The sequence below is a fragment of the Cetorhinus maximus genome, chromosome 24 (assembly GCF_964194155.1).
Source record: "Cetorhinus maximus chromosome 24, sCetMax3.hap1.1, whole genome shotgun sequence".
Taxonomy (NCBI): domain Eukaryota; kingdom Metazoa; phylum Chordata; class Chondrichthyes; order Lamniformes; family Cetorhinidae; genus Cetorhinus; species Cetorhinus maximus.
The window spans coordinates 2,364,384-2,377,683 of NC_135902.1; the positions used below are offsets into that span (position 1 = coordinate 2,364,384).

A 13,300-nucleotide genomic window follows, 5' to 3' on the forward strand; every position below is an offset into this window, starting at 1 on the left:
AAATAATTATTCAATTTTAGACTGCGTGTACTTTAGTCTATGAACCTTTACAACATCTGCTCGATTTCGTTTATGTGTTGACAGCTCAGGAAATAGTTTTAAAAATTTAATTAGAACAAGTTATGTATTGAAGAAAATTACCTTTGCGATGGATATTTTCACTTTGCATCTTACGCCAGTAGCTGCAAACTGTAGAATGTCAGATGATCTTATCTGATTATCTTCAACTAAAGTCAAAAGAACTGAATAGCTGAAATGTTCACTCACACTGAAATACTGCAATGTCCAACAATGAATATCAATAGTCAATTTCAATCAGAACAGGAGAATTAGGAGCAGGAGGAGGCCACTCAGCCCCTTGAGCCTGCTCCACCATTCAATAAGATCATGGCTGATCTGAATGTATCCTCAACCCCACATTCCTGCCTACCCCCAATTAGCTGTGACCCCCTTGTTAATCAAGAATCTATCTAGCTCTGCCTTAAAAATATTCAAAGACTCTGCTTCGACTGCCTTTTAAGGAAGAGAGTTCCAAAGACTCACAATCCTCTGAGAGAGAAAAATTTCTCATCTCTGTCTTAAACTATTTTTAAACAGTGACCCCTAGTTCTAGATTCTCCCACAAGCGGAAACATCCTCTCCTCATCCACCCTGTCAAGACCCCTGAGGATCTTAAAGGTTTCAATCAAGTTGCCTCTTACTCTTCTAAATTCCAGTGGATACAAGCCTAGTCTGTTCAGCCTTTCCTCAAAAGACAACCCGCCCATTCCTGGTATTAGTCTAGTAAACCTTCTCTAAACTGCTTCTAATGCATTTACATCTTTCTTTAAATAAGGAGACCAATGCTGTACATAATATTCCAGATGTGGTCTCACCAATGTCCTGTATAACTGAAGCATAACCTCCCTACTTTTGTAATCAATTCCCCTCACAATAATTGATAACATTCTATTAGCTTTCCTAATTACCTGCTGTACCTGCACACTAACCTTTTATGATTCATGCACTAGGACACCCAGATCCTTCTGAATCTCAGAGCTCTGCAATCTCTCACCATTCAGATAATAAGATTCTATTTTTTACTTCCTGTCAAAATGAACAATTTCACATTTTCCCAAGCTATACTCCATTTGCCAAATCTTTGGCCACTTCACAGAATCACAGAGTGCAGAAGAGGCCCTTCGGCCCATCGAGTCTGCACCAACACGGGAGAAACACCTGACCTACCTACCTAATCTCATTTACTAGCACTTGGCCCATAGCCTTGAATGTTATGACGTGCCAAGAGCTCATCCAGGTACTTTTTAAAGGATGTGAGGCAACCCGCCTCCACCACCCTCCCAGGCAGTGCATTCCAGACTGTCACCACCCTCTGGGTAAAAAAGGTTTTCCTCACATCCCCCCTAAACCTCCTGCCCCTCACCTTGAACTTATGCCCCCTTGTGACTGACCTTTCAACTAAGGGGAACAGCTGCTCCCTATCCATCCTGTCCATGCCCCTCATAATCTTGTACACCTCGATCAGGTCGCCCCTCAGTCTTCTCTCCTCCAACAAAAACAACCCAAGTCTATCCAACCTCTCTTCATAACTTAAATGTTTTATCCCAGGCAACATCCTGGTGAATCTCCTCTGCACCCCCTCCAGTGCAATCACATCCTTTCTAAAATGTGGCGACCAGAACTGCACACAGTACTCCAGCTGTGGCCTCACCAAGGTTCTATACAGCTCCCAACATGACCTCCCTATTTTTGTAATCTATGCCTCGACTGATAAAGGCAAGTGTCCCATGTGCCTTTTTCACCACCCCACTAACTTGCCCCTCCGCCTTCAGGGATTTATGGACACACACGCCAAGGTCCCTTTGTTCCTCAGAACTTCCTAGTGTCATGCCATTCATTGAATACTTCCTTGTCAAATTACTCCTTCCAAAGTGTATCACCTCACACTTTTCAGGGTTAAATTCCATCTGCCACTTATCTGCCCATTTGACCATCCCGTCTATATCTTCCTGTAGCCAAGACACTCAACCTCACTGTTAACCACCCGGACAATCTTTGTGTCATCCGCAAACTTACTAATCCTACCCCCCACATAGTCATCTATGTTGTTTATATATAAAAGACGAACAATAGGGAACCCAGCACAGATCCTTGTGGTGCGCCACTGGATACTGGCTTCCAGTCACTAAAGCATCCTTCTGTCATCACCCTCTGTCTCCAAAAACTAAGCCAAATTTGAATCCACCTTATCAAATTACCCTGTATTCCATGTGCATTTGCCTTTTTTTATAAGTCTCCCATGTGGGACTTTGTCAAAGGCTTTGCTGAAATCCATATAAACTGCATCAACTGCACTACCCTCATCTACACACCTGGTCACCTCAAAAAATTCAATCAAATTTGTTAGGCATGACCTCCCTCTGACAAAGCCATGCTGACTATCCCTGATCAAACCTTGTCTCTCCAAGTAGAGATAGATTCTCTCCTTCAGAATTTTCTCCAATAGTTTCCCTACCACTGACATGAGACTCACTGGCCTGTAGTTCCCTGGCTTATCTCTACAACCCTTCTTAAATAGCAGAACCACATTAGCTGTTCTCCAGTCCTCTGGCACCTCCCCCGTGGCCAGAGAGGAATTAAAAATTTGGGTCAGAGCCCCTGTGATCTCCTCCCTTGCCTCCCTCAGCAGTCTGGGACACAAATCATCCGGGCCTGGAGATTTGTCCACTTTAAAGTCTGCCAATACCTCCACTACCTTGTCACTCCCTGTATCAGTTTGCTTAAGAACCTCACAGTCTCTCTCCCTGAGTTCGATACCTTCATCCTCATTCTCTTGGGCAAAGACGGATGTGAAGTATTCATTCAACACTCTAGCGATGTCCTCTGGCTCCATCCATCGATTGCCCCCTTGGTCCCTAATGGGCCCTACTCTTTCCCTGGTTATCCTCTTCCCATTGATATACTTACAGAATATCTTGGGATTTTCCTTACTTTTACCAGCCAGAGCTTTCTCATATCCCCTCTTTGCTCTGCTAATTGCTTTCTTAAGCTCCACCCTGCACTTTCTATACTCCACTAATGCCTCCGATGATTTGCTTCCATTGTACCTGCTAAAAGCCTCTCTTTTCCTTCTCATCATATCCTGAATATCTCTGGTCATCTATGGTTCTCTGGGCTTGTTACTCCTTCCTATCACCCTAGAGGGAACATGTTGAGACTGTACCCTCCCCATTTCCTTTTTGAACACCCCCCGCTGTTCCTCTGTATATTTCCCCACAAGTAGCTGTTCCCAGTCTATCTTGGCCAGATCCTGCCTTATTTTACTAAAACCCACTCTCCCCCAATCCAAAACATTTTTTTGCAACTTGTTGATTTCTTTGTCCATAACAAACTTAAACTGTACCATGTTGTGGTCGCTATCACTAAAATGCTCGCCCACCACCACCTCAGCCACCTGTCTGGCTTCATTCCCTAGAATTAGGTCCAGCACTGCGCCATCCCTTGTTGGACACTCTACATATTGACCTAAAAAGTTCTCCTGTACACATTTCAAGAAATCCACTCCATTCAAGCCCTTAACACTATATCTATCCCGATTAATGTTGGGAAAGTTGAAATCACCTAATATAATTACCCTGTTGTTATTATTTTTACACACCTCCAGAAATTGTACACATATTTGCTCCTCAATTTCCCACTGACTATCTGGGGGTCTATAATAAACACCTAACAATGTGGTTGCCCCTTTTTTATTCCTAAGCTCTACCCACAAAGCTTCATTCGATGCCCTCTCCAAGATATCATCTCTCCTCACTGCAGTAACTGTCTCCTTCACTAATAATGCAATGCCTCCTCCTCTTTTACCCCCTCTCCTGCGTCGACTGAGGATTCTATATCCTGGAATGTTGAGCTGCCAATCCTGCCCTTCCCTCAACCATGCCTCTGTGATGGCTACTATTTCACAATTCCACGTGTCAATCCTCACCCTTAACTCATCCGTTTTACCTGTAATACTCCTGGCATTAAAGTAGAGGCCATCCAGCCTTGCCTTACTCCCTTGAAACTTAATGCAGCTGTACTCCCTTTGACTTGATTGTTTTACTGTATTATGATGTGTCCCTATTCTGCTAACATTCTGTCTCTCCTCCCCCTGCCGAATTAGTTTAAACTCCTCCTAACAGCACTAGCAAACCCTCCCGCAATGATGTTAGTCTCGCTCTGGTTCAGATGTAGACCATCCCGCTTGTACAGGTCCCACCTTCCCCAGAAATGGTCCCAGTGATCTGGGAATCTAAAACCCTCCCTCCTGCACCAACTCTTAAGCCACGTATTCATCTGCACTATTCTCCTATTTCTGAGCTCGCTAGCACGTGGCACTGGGAGTAATCCAGAGATTACAACCCGAAAGGTCTTGCTTTTCAGTCTACTGCCTAACTCCCTGAATTCTTGATGCAAGACCTCATCCCTCTTTCGTCCTATGTCATCGGTACCAACATGTACCATGACCTCTGCCTTATCACCCTCCACCTTCAGGCTGCCCTGCAGCATTCAGTGACATCCAGGACCCTGACACCAGGGAGGCAACACACAATCCTGGAGTCATGTTGACGGTCACAGGGGCGCCTATCTGTTCCCTTGACTCTAGAATCCCCTATTATTATTGCTCTTCCTCCCTTCCTCCCCTCCTGTACAGACGGGCTGCTTGTGGTGCCAGAAGCTTGGCTCTGTCTGCACTCCCTGGAGGAACCAGTGCCCTCATCAGCCTCCAAAATGGAATACTGATTTGCGAGCGGGACCCCAGGGGACTCCTGAACTACCTGCCTGTTTCTCTTGGACTGCCTGGTGGTCACCCATTCCCTTCCTTCCTCAAGTCCCTTCAGCTTCGGTGTGACCACCTCTCTAAACGTGCTATCCACGATGCTCTCAGACTCACAGATGCTCCACAATGTCCCCAGCCGCCGTTCCAGCTCTGAAACCTGAGCTTCCAGGAGCTGCAGCTGGACACACTTCCTGCACACATGCTGGTCCCGGGCACTGGAAATGTCCCCGGCTTCCCACATGGAGCACGAGGAGCACACCACGGCTTTGAGTGCTCCTGCCATGACTTATCCCTTTAAATTAAACCTTTTAAAATCAATTACTCTAGGGCTCTTCTTTCCTGACCCTCGTTACTATAGAATATACAAACTATAAACCACAAAAAGACCTTAAAGTATAAGCAATTAAAGTAGCAAATGCTTACCTGACCTTACCCACTACTTACCAGTCTTTCCTTTCCCTTGTAGCCTCTACTACTGCAGCAGGGCAAGACCACTCTCTGAAGATTTAAGAAGTTGGATAGCAAGGAAAAAATGCAAAGAGCACCTCTTCCCCTCTGCACCGAATTCCCACTGTGCACCAAATTGCCAATACCCACACTCACTCTGGCTGTGTCCCTCTCAGGATGAGGTCTCTCCCCTATTCGTGTGCACTTACTTAACCTATCTATGTTACTTTGTAGCCTCCTTACTTCCTCTTCACAATTTACTTTCCTACTTATCTTTGTGCTGTCAGCAAACTTAGCCACCATTCCTTCAATTCCTCCGTCCAAGCCAAATTGTAAAAAGCTGAGGCCCCAGCACTGATCCCTGTGGCACACCACTCATCACATCCTGCCAACCAGAAAAAGACCTACTTATGCCAATTAAGCTCCAAGAGACTCTATTTCAAGCAAACCATTCACATTACTGATTACATTAACAGATCCAGTCAATCATGGTTCATAAATGCTGTACATAAATCACTGTAATTCTCCAAGTAAATGCCTTGAGTGTTATTTGTACTGGAGTCAGGTGTTTCTGAACAATCAAATTCTAAGTAATGTAAAGCAGGATGTGCAACAGTAAATGTCTACTGGAGTTACCTAGAAGTTTACTTATTCCATATAACATTCATACTGAGTGGAATTTTATCAATTGTATACCACCTGGAAGGAGCTGTATTTCCTCACAGTAATATCATTTCACTGCTACTGTATTTCTGTAGTTGACCAAGATACTGGCCTATCATGTGACTTTAGATTTGCCAATGTGTTGCCACCAACACACCTACTTCAACACCACCTGCTCACTGGTTCACTGTACACTTGCTCCTCCATTTGTTACTCTGGTGTAATACACACAGACACAATCATCCTCGTTGATGTTAAATATGGCTGAGCAGAAATTTTAGTTGCAACACATTTTATTTGAAGGCAAAAATACCCAGTTACTGAAACATAGTTTTAGAATTGGAGTTCTATGTACAACATTCTGTTAATGAATGTTTCCACATACTGCCATCACTGATAACAATAATGTGTCAGACGTGTGACAATTCTCATACTTAGGAATGTTATAGATTAGGAGCTAACACCAGGTGGCAGGGACCAATTAAAGATCAATTTTGTGCTCTGGCAACTGGTCAATTGGCTGAAATGGTTTGTAAGGAAGAGGACTAATTAACTGCTTAGTGTACAAGAAAGGAGGTCGAAACCATGTATGCTGCACTGGAGAGAAGAAGGATCCAAAAAGGATTGTTTCTACCCAGGATCCAAGAACTACAGAAGCCTAAGCAGATTACAGAAGTTTGAAGAAACCACAGAAGTTTGAGAAGCCTACAAGACAAATCCAGTCCAGATTTTTGCATGATCCATTGTCCATAGCTAAAATGGAAATATCACCAGTTAAGATGTGCTAATTGCTGGTCTATTTTATTAGGTCATATCTTATGCTTAATAAATCTTTCCACTTTGCTACAATTTGACAGTCTTGCTGTTGATTATTTATCACGCCCGAATTCCTTACAGGTATAAAGTGCAAAGGCATAATTATTCTTATTGATGTTAAGTATTGCTGAGCAGAAATTTTAGTTGCAATCGATATTAATGTGGAAGCATTTAATTTGAAGGCAAAAATACCCAGTTATCAATACGAAGAATGCCAATTCTAAATTAATGAATAACATTCTGCTAATGAAAGTTTCTCCATACTGCTGTGCTTGGCACCCAATGAGAATGTGACAATTTTATTTTATATTTGTTGACGGGATATGAGCATCACTGGCTAGGCCAGCATTTACTGCCCAGTCCTAACTGCCCTTGAGAGTGTGGTGGTGAGCTGTACTTTTAATACCGTAAATCTCGTTTTCCAATTCGCTGTTTGATATTTCCAAATACTGGGGATCAAGAATTAGGAACTGCATTTCAAAGTAGAAAATCACACAATGATACAGCTCACAAGGAGGTCATTCTGCTCATCATGCCTGTGCCTGTCCTTGGTAGAGCTGTACAAGTGATTGCACCTTCCAACGGCAATCGCAGCATTGGAAAAATCCTATCACAAAGAGGGGACAGAAACCTAATGATTTGCAGCAATAGGTCAGTTTCCTGTTAAATCTTAAATAAATCACATGTTCACCTTCTTTGGATTGTGGTTATTCCAAACACATACAAATCTTAAAAGCTGCACAAATTGTCATCAATTTGTGGAAGTTTCGTAGTCCTCCAGGGTGAAATTATCTGCATCCGCAGTTTTTTGCTTTTATTTTAGAAATGATCTCTTTTCTTGTTGTAAACAGACCCCAGGGTGCCACAGAGTACAAATACAGCAGGGATTTTTTTTTAAAAAGCAGAGGCGTTTTTCATGAAAATCTCTTTGTGAATTATCTGGTGATTATTCTATACTCAATACGGCAAATCCATGTCCAAAAGATTTATTTACAAAGCTAATTATGTGTTAGGCTTCAACACTTATATGATTCTTATGGTCTATTCATCACAAGTTTTGAAGAGTTCTTCTATCCTAGTACTGCCCAGATTGTGAACAACATTTTATCGATGGAGTATAATTAACTCTCCTCTGAGTATAGGGCTTTCACAGTGTCTTTTATACTGTGAGAACCAAAACAGAGAAACACAAAACTTTATTGGACCCCGACGTCAGTAACATGAACAGCAACAATTTACATTTAAAGAGTGCCTCAAATATAGAAATACATTCCAATGTGCTTCACTGGATCATAGTCAAAAATGGATCCAAAGATAATCCCAACAAATTACTCCAACCCTAGGAATGCAAATATGCTAATTAAAAGATCCAACTCAAGCACATATTCTCAATCTTCTAAAACAAATTTTGTCTATTCATGGTTCATGATCTTCAGTGCTTTCACTCCTAAGAACTGAAGGATTTTGTTATATTTCAGGATTAGCTGACTATAACTTGCTCGATCAGCAGTAGCAGAGTATCATAGAATCATGCAGCACAGAGGGAAGCCATTAGGACCATTATGCTCATGTCTTTGAATTAGTCTAATTCATTCCCCGTAGCCCTGCAAATTTTTAATTTCCCAAGTAAATATCTACTTCCCTTTTGAAAATTACTACCGAATCAGCTTCAACCACTCTGCTCTTGCCCATCACTGAGTTCATGAGCATTGGTACACCCAGGATATGTGCACTTGCGATGAATGCAGCATTTCACATCAATACAAAATGGGCTAAATAGTATCACAGCTGCACAGTGAAGGCTGTCCTATGTCCTCAAAAAGCTTATCAAGCACAACGATCGTGAACATGGCAATTTAGAGGAATGCTTGTTAACACCCAGAATCTGGCTGGCAGAAGGGCAGGTTGGCTGAATTGAAAGAGGCAGCAATGTAAGACCAGCAAAGGAAGGACCAGTGATTTGAGTCACAGCTCAAAGGGAGAGTGAAAGCAACAGTGAATGATTCTGTATTTCGTTTTTAGCATCTGTGAGCGCATTTATCTTTATTATATGGTAACATGATTCCTTTTTTAAAATTAAGGGATGTTTTTGTTGTCACATATGTGCCTCAAATTTGTTTCCTAATCCTAGTATTTTTCTTAAGTGATCACAGCTGTGGATTCTTGGCCCACGGAAATAAACGATCTTACAACATTCCCGCGTTAGAATGTTCTCCTTGGCATCTCCAACACGAAAAACAAGAAGAAATATTTCCTGGGGCAAGATTCTCCGATGAGGCCGAATAACAAGGGGCAAAACACTAACCCATTCACCATGGCAGCAAATTGTCAACATGAAATGGTGATAAATTATAAGATGTTGTTAATTTATTCTACAACTATAGCTAGTAATTTCACTGTCTGCACAATGTGTGAAAATCCCAAGTACAATCTCACACTTGTCAGTTTAACAGGCAGCGAGATGTTCTCGAGCTTAAGGAAAAGGACAGCATCAGCTTATAGCAAGATACACAGACCATAAAACAGAGGATGTGCGATAGCAATCTGTGAAAAGTGCTTCACATTGTCACCAAAAGGAGAACGTGGTTTCATTGGTCCCAGCAACATTCTAATTAATTAAACTTAATCAATGTCTCAAAATATTGTCCACATGCAATAAACCAGGCTTGTCCAACCCACACCCAGGGGCTCCAAGAGGCCCCTCTATGTGGCCCATGGAGTGATTGTTGAAAATACCGGTAAGAGGGGTCAGTGAGTTTAAAGAGTTCTGCAGGGGGGGTTTCTGCTCCTCCAATCCCAGCCTCTTTCTCTCCTGCATTTGCTGCAAACATGAGAGAGAAACAGGCTGAGTGGAGGAGCAGCAGTTAGTGAAAATAGAGACACTCTGGAGGGCTCGGGGCCTCCACTCACCACGCTTTCCCCTGGCTCTGGCCACTTTCACCCCACTCCTGGTGCTCTTGCCCGGATTGGCCTGTGTTCTCCCTGTGTTCCCCTGGTTCTCCCAGAGGACTTCTGCTTCTTGGTGTCCCCCTCAGCAGGCACTCATGTTCGGGCCCCACTAGGCCTCAGGACTCTCTTCTGCTCTACCCCCTCCCCCACTCCCCCTCTGACTGGGTGGGTGTGAGGGTGGGTGGGTATGTGAGGAGTGGCTGAGTGGGTGGGTGGGTGTGAGGAGGTGGCTGAGTGGGTGGGTGGGTGAGTGTGTGGGGGTGACTGAGTGGGTGGGTGGGTATGTGAAGGGTGGCTGAGTGGGTGGGTGTGAGGGGGTGGCTGAGGGGGTGGGTGTGAGGGTGACTGACTGGATGGGTGTGTGTGGTGCTGACTGAGTGGGTGGGGGTGACTGAGTGGGTGGATGGGTATGTGAAGGGTGGCTGAGTGGGCGGGTGTGAGGGTGACTGAGTGGATGGGTGTGTGTGGTGGTGACTGAGTGGGTGGGGGTGACTGAGTGGGTGGGTGGGTATGTGAAGGGTGGCTGAGTGGGCGGGTATGACGGGATGGCTGAGTGGGTGGGTGTGAGGGTGACTGACTGGATGGGTGTGTGTGGTGGGTAAGTGTGAGGGGGGTGGGTGGGTAAGAGAGGGGGGTTAGTGAGAGGGAGAGGAGATTGTGTGTCTGGTTCACTCCCAGTCTCTGGGTTCTCATCCACCTTCACCCCCATATACCAATAGGCACTCTCACCCACTCTCACACTGGGTGAGGGTCAGTGAGTGAGCACCCTGAGGCTGGGAGTGAGCTGGACACATTCTCTAATGGCCATCTCTATTTATTACTCATTTTTAAAAATTACAATTTATTGTTGTGACATTCCTTTTCTTCAGCAAGTTGTTCCTTTTCATACGCCAGCATTTTTTTGAAATTCATGTTTAATGTTGCGTCAAACCTTATCTTTCTGAAGTTTGCTCATCAGCTCCCCGAATGTGAGAAAAATTGAAATGTGCCCCCCACCCCCCACCCAACACCACATGCGAAAAGGCTGGACAAGCCTGGAATAAACATTTTACTGTTATCTTCCCAAGTTCTCATGGCTTTTGTAACAATAACATCAGGCCAGTTACTTGAAGCTGAATGTGAAATATAATTCATGTTTAATTGTAATCATGTCAATGTTTGTACTCATGTGAACACTGTGAATGATAAGAGTTTCAGGGGCATTTTTGCTCTTGTAGGAATCCAAGTGACCTTGTGTATGCAGCACACATGAATTATGGATTTTGATAGCTGGAGTTACAGACTGTCATAATTCTTTATGTTGTGTGAAATCTGATTCTGTCATGTGGAAGGTACATACCATTACATGGTAAGCAAGGAGATCAGCAAATTAGTTCTGATCAAGGTTTCTTTCCATCAAGGATTGAACGCCTCTCATTTTTTTTTCATGAGTTGTAATCAGGATTTAATAGGTAGCGTGTTGTAATGGAAGGTTTATAGTCAAGAAATAAAAACAGAAAATGTTGGAAATACTCAGCAGGTTTGGCCACATCTGAGGAGAGAGAAAAACAGAGTTAAGGTTTCTTTGGTTCAAGACTCCTTCGACGGTGCCTCCCAAGCCCACAACTACTACCCATCAAGCAGGGCCAGGTGAGCATGGGAACACCACCACCTCCAATTTCCCCTCAAAGTCACACACCATCCCGACTGAAAAGATCTCACCATTCCTTCAATGTTGCTGGATTAAAATCCTGGCATTCACTACCTAACACCATGGTGGGAGTACCTTCACTATCCTGACTGCAGCAGTTCAAAAAAAACAGGTCATGATCACTTTCCCAAGGGCAATTAAGATGGGTAATAAATGAACTTAATAAGGTGTCACAGATCTGAAACGGAGTCCTGCCTACAATGCTGCGACATGCCCATTTTGCCCTCCAATTAAACAATAGCTTGGGTTTGGATCACGCTATCGCCTGCCCATCGAGTCTGCCTCGTGCCTCCAAACTCAGCTTCTCTCTGCTTCGTTTACACCTCGCACTCCTTCCCCCACACAGCTTGGCAAACTCTAACAGGTGCCAAAGTGAATTTTAGAAGCTTTAAAACAATTTTTGTCCCTGAATATATTTTTGCAGAAAGAAATTACAGAAATAAAGTAAAAGTCACCCCATCTCCAGAACATGTTGAAGGCGACAGCGCTGCAGGTAATGCATTAAAAAAAATCTTGGTTTAGATCCCCCAATGACCCAGGGAGTAGAAGCAATACCTTGAGCAACATTTAGCCATGGAAATCAAAAGTCCCAGGATAGTTCATTCAACCAAGATTACAGTGACACCAAATATCTAATGCCTCAGCCAGAGGGTGAGATAAACAGCAAGGGCTTCCACCTAGGATTGTTACCCACAGAATAGTGAATGTGTGGATGTTGGACAGGGTTGAGCTTTAGTTGTGGTTCTGTCCAAGATCAAAGAGCCTACCAATTCTTACTTTCTAGTAATGGCCCCTTGGATGAGGAGCTGGTTATCTGACGTTGCTGTAGAACTCAAATTGAGGTGTGTGGGGGTCACTGCTGTCCCAGTAAAACCATGTCCTGAGTATTGGGTTTGAGATCCTGCTCCTCAAATACCCTTTTCCTCAGTTGGCGGAAGGCTGAGCTGATACACTGGAGGCGATGATGAATTTCATCAATCCTGTCTGCTGTTATTGACCTGCTGCTTTCAGAAGCCTCAAACTAAGGACTTCCAGGGATTTACTGTGTTTTTTCTTGTTAATGGTGAAATTGCAAAAACGCAAAGTTAAAAATTAACCTGTAATGCAATTTTTGTGAGTTCAGCGTGTAAGTAAATCTCTGGGAAGCTAAACACAACATTAACATTCTACTCAGCTCCCTAAATGCAGCACATGAGTGACAAGCTTATCAAACACAGGCTACAGAACTGATGTGTTAAAATAATTATTGCAGCCAAGAACACAAAAATATAATTATTCTACCGAAAAATGTCTGTGGCTCCTACTTGAAATTTCATCATTCTGAGGTAGACCAGATGTTTCTGTTGTGAGAAACTGCGCATGACGCCTCTTCCTGAAATGTGGTATTTCCTGTCGTTTTAATGGCTGCCCCGCCTCTGAACTCCATGGAGGGGTTGGGAGGGGGGAAGAGGGGGGTGGTGGGGGCAGAAGGGGCATTAAATTCTTCCCAATCTTTCAAACCTGTGACTTTTCATCAGAGGTGCTGGTGAAAGGCCACAGGCCTAGAACGTTGTGCGGAATGTTATTGAGGCGCCAGGGGTCTTGCCTGCCAGCTGGAGAGCCAGTGAGAGACCCACGCTGCCCCTTTTCAAGAAGGTCCACCAAATTACAACCAATCAAGACCCTGGGGGCAGAGGCCTCACCTACCCGAGAGCCACCAGCCAATCACAGGCTGGCAGATCTTGTGCTCAGCAGCGCCGCATGAGGAGGTGGTGGCTGCTGCAGGAAAAACACCTACTGGAGTCCCAGGATCGCAGAGCGACCCAGGCCACAGATATGTAATGTCGGAGTGGGGTAGTGGAGTTCGCAGGGTGGGGGTCTTTGGGAGAAGGGTGTAGGGGGGGGTCGGCACCAAGGGCAGGGGGGGTGGCTCTCAA

The 13,300-nt window shown here is 44.1% G+C and overlaps 1 protein-coding gene across 11 annotated transcripts in view; it reads right to left on the bottom strand.

Moving 5' to 3' along the window:
- LOC144699607 (rho GTPase-activating protein 44) overlaps positions 1-13,300 on the bottom strand; it is a 342,828-nt gene that overhangs the window by 136,747 nt on the left and 192,781 nt on the right. The window contains exon 1 of one of the 11 annotated variants that reach the window (XM_078570664.1): positions 7,257-7,282. The exons of the other annotated variants lie outside the window; for them this stretch is intronic. Coding sequence (XP_078426790.1) covers positions 7,257-7,279 — 23 coding nt within the window. The 5' untranslated portion in view covers positions 7,280-7,282. Of the gene's footprint in view, positions 1-7,256; positions 7,283-13,300 lie in introns of those variants that run through there. 11 annotated transcript variants of the gene reach the window in all.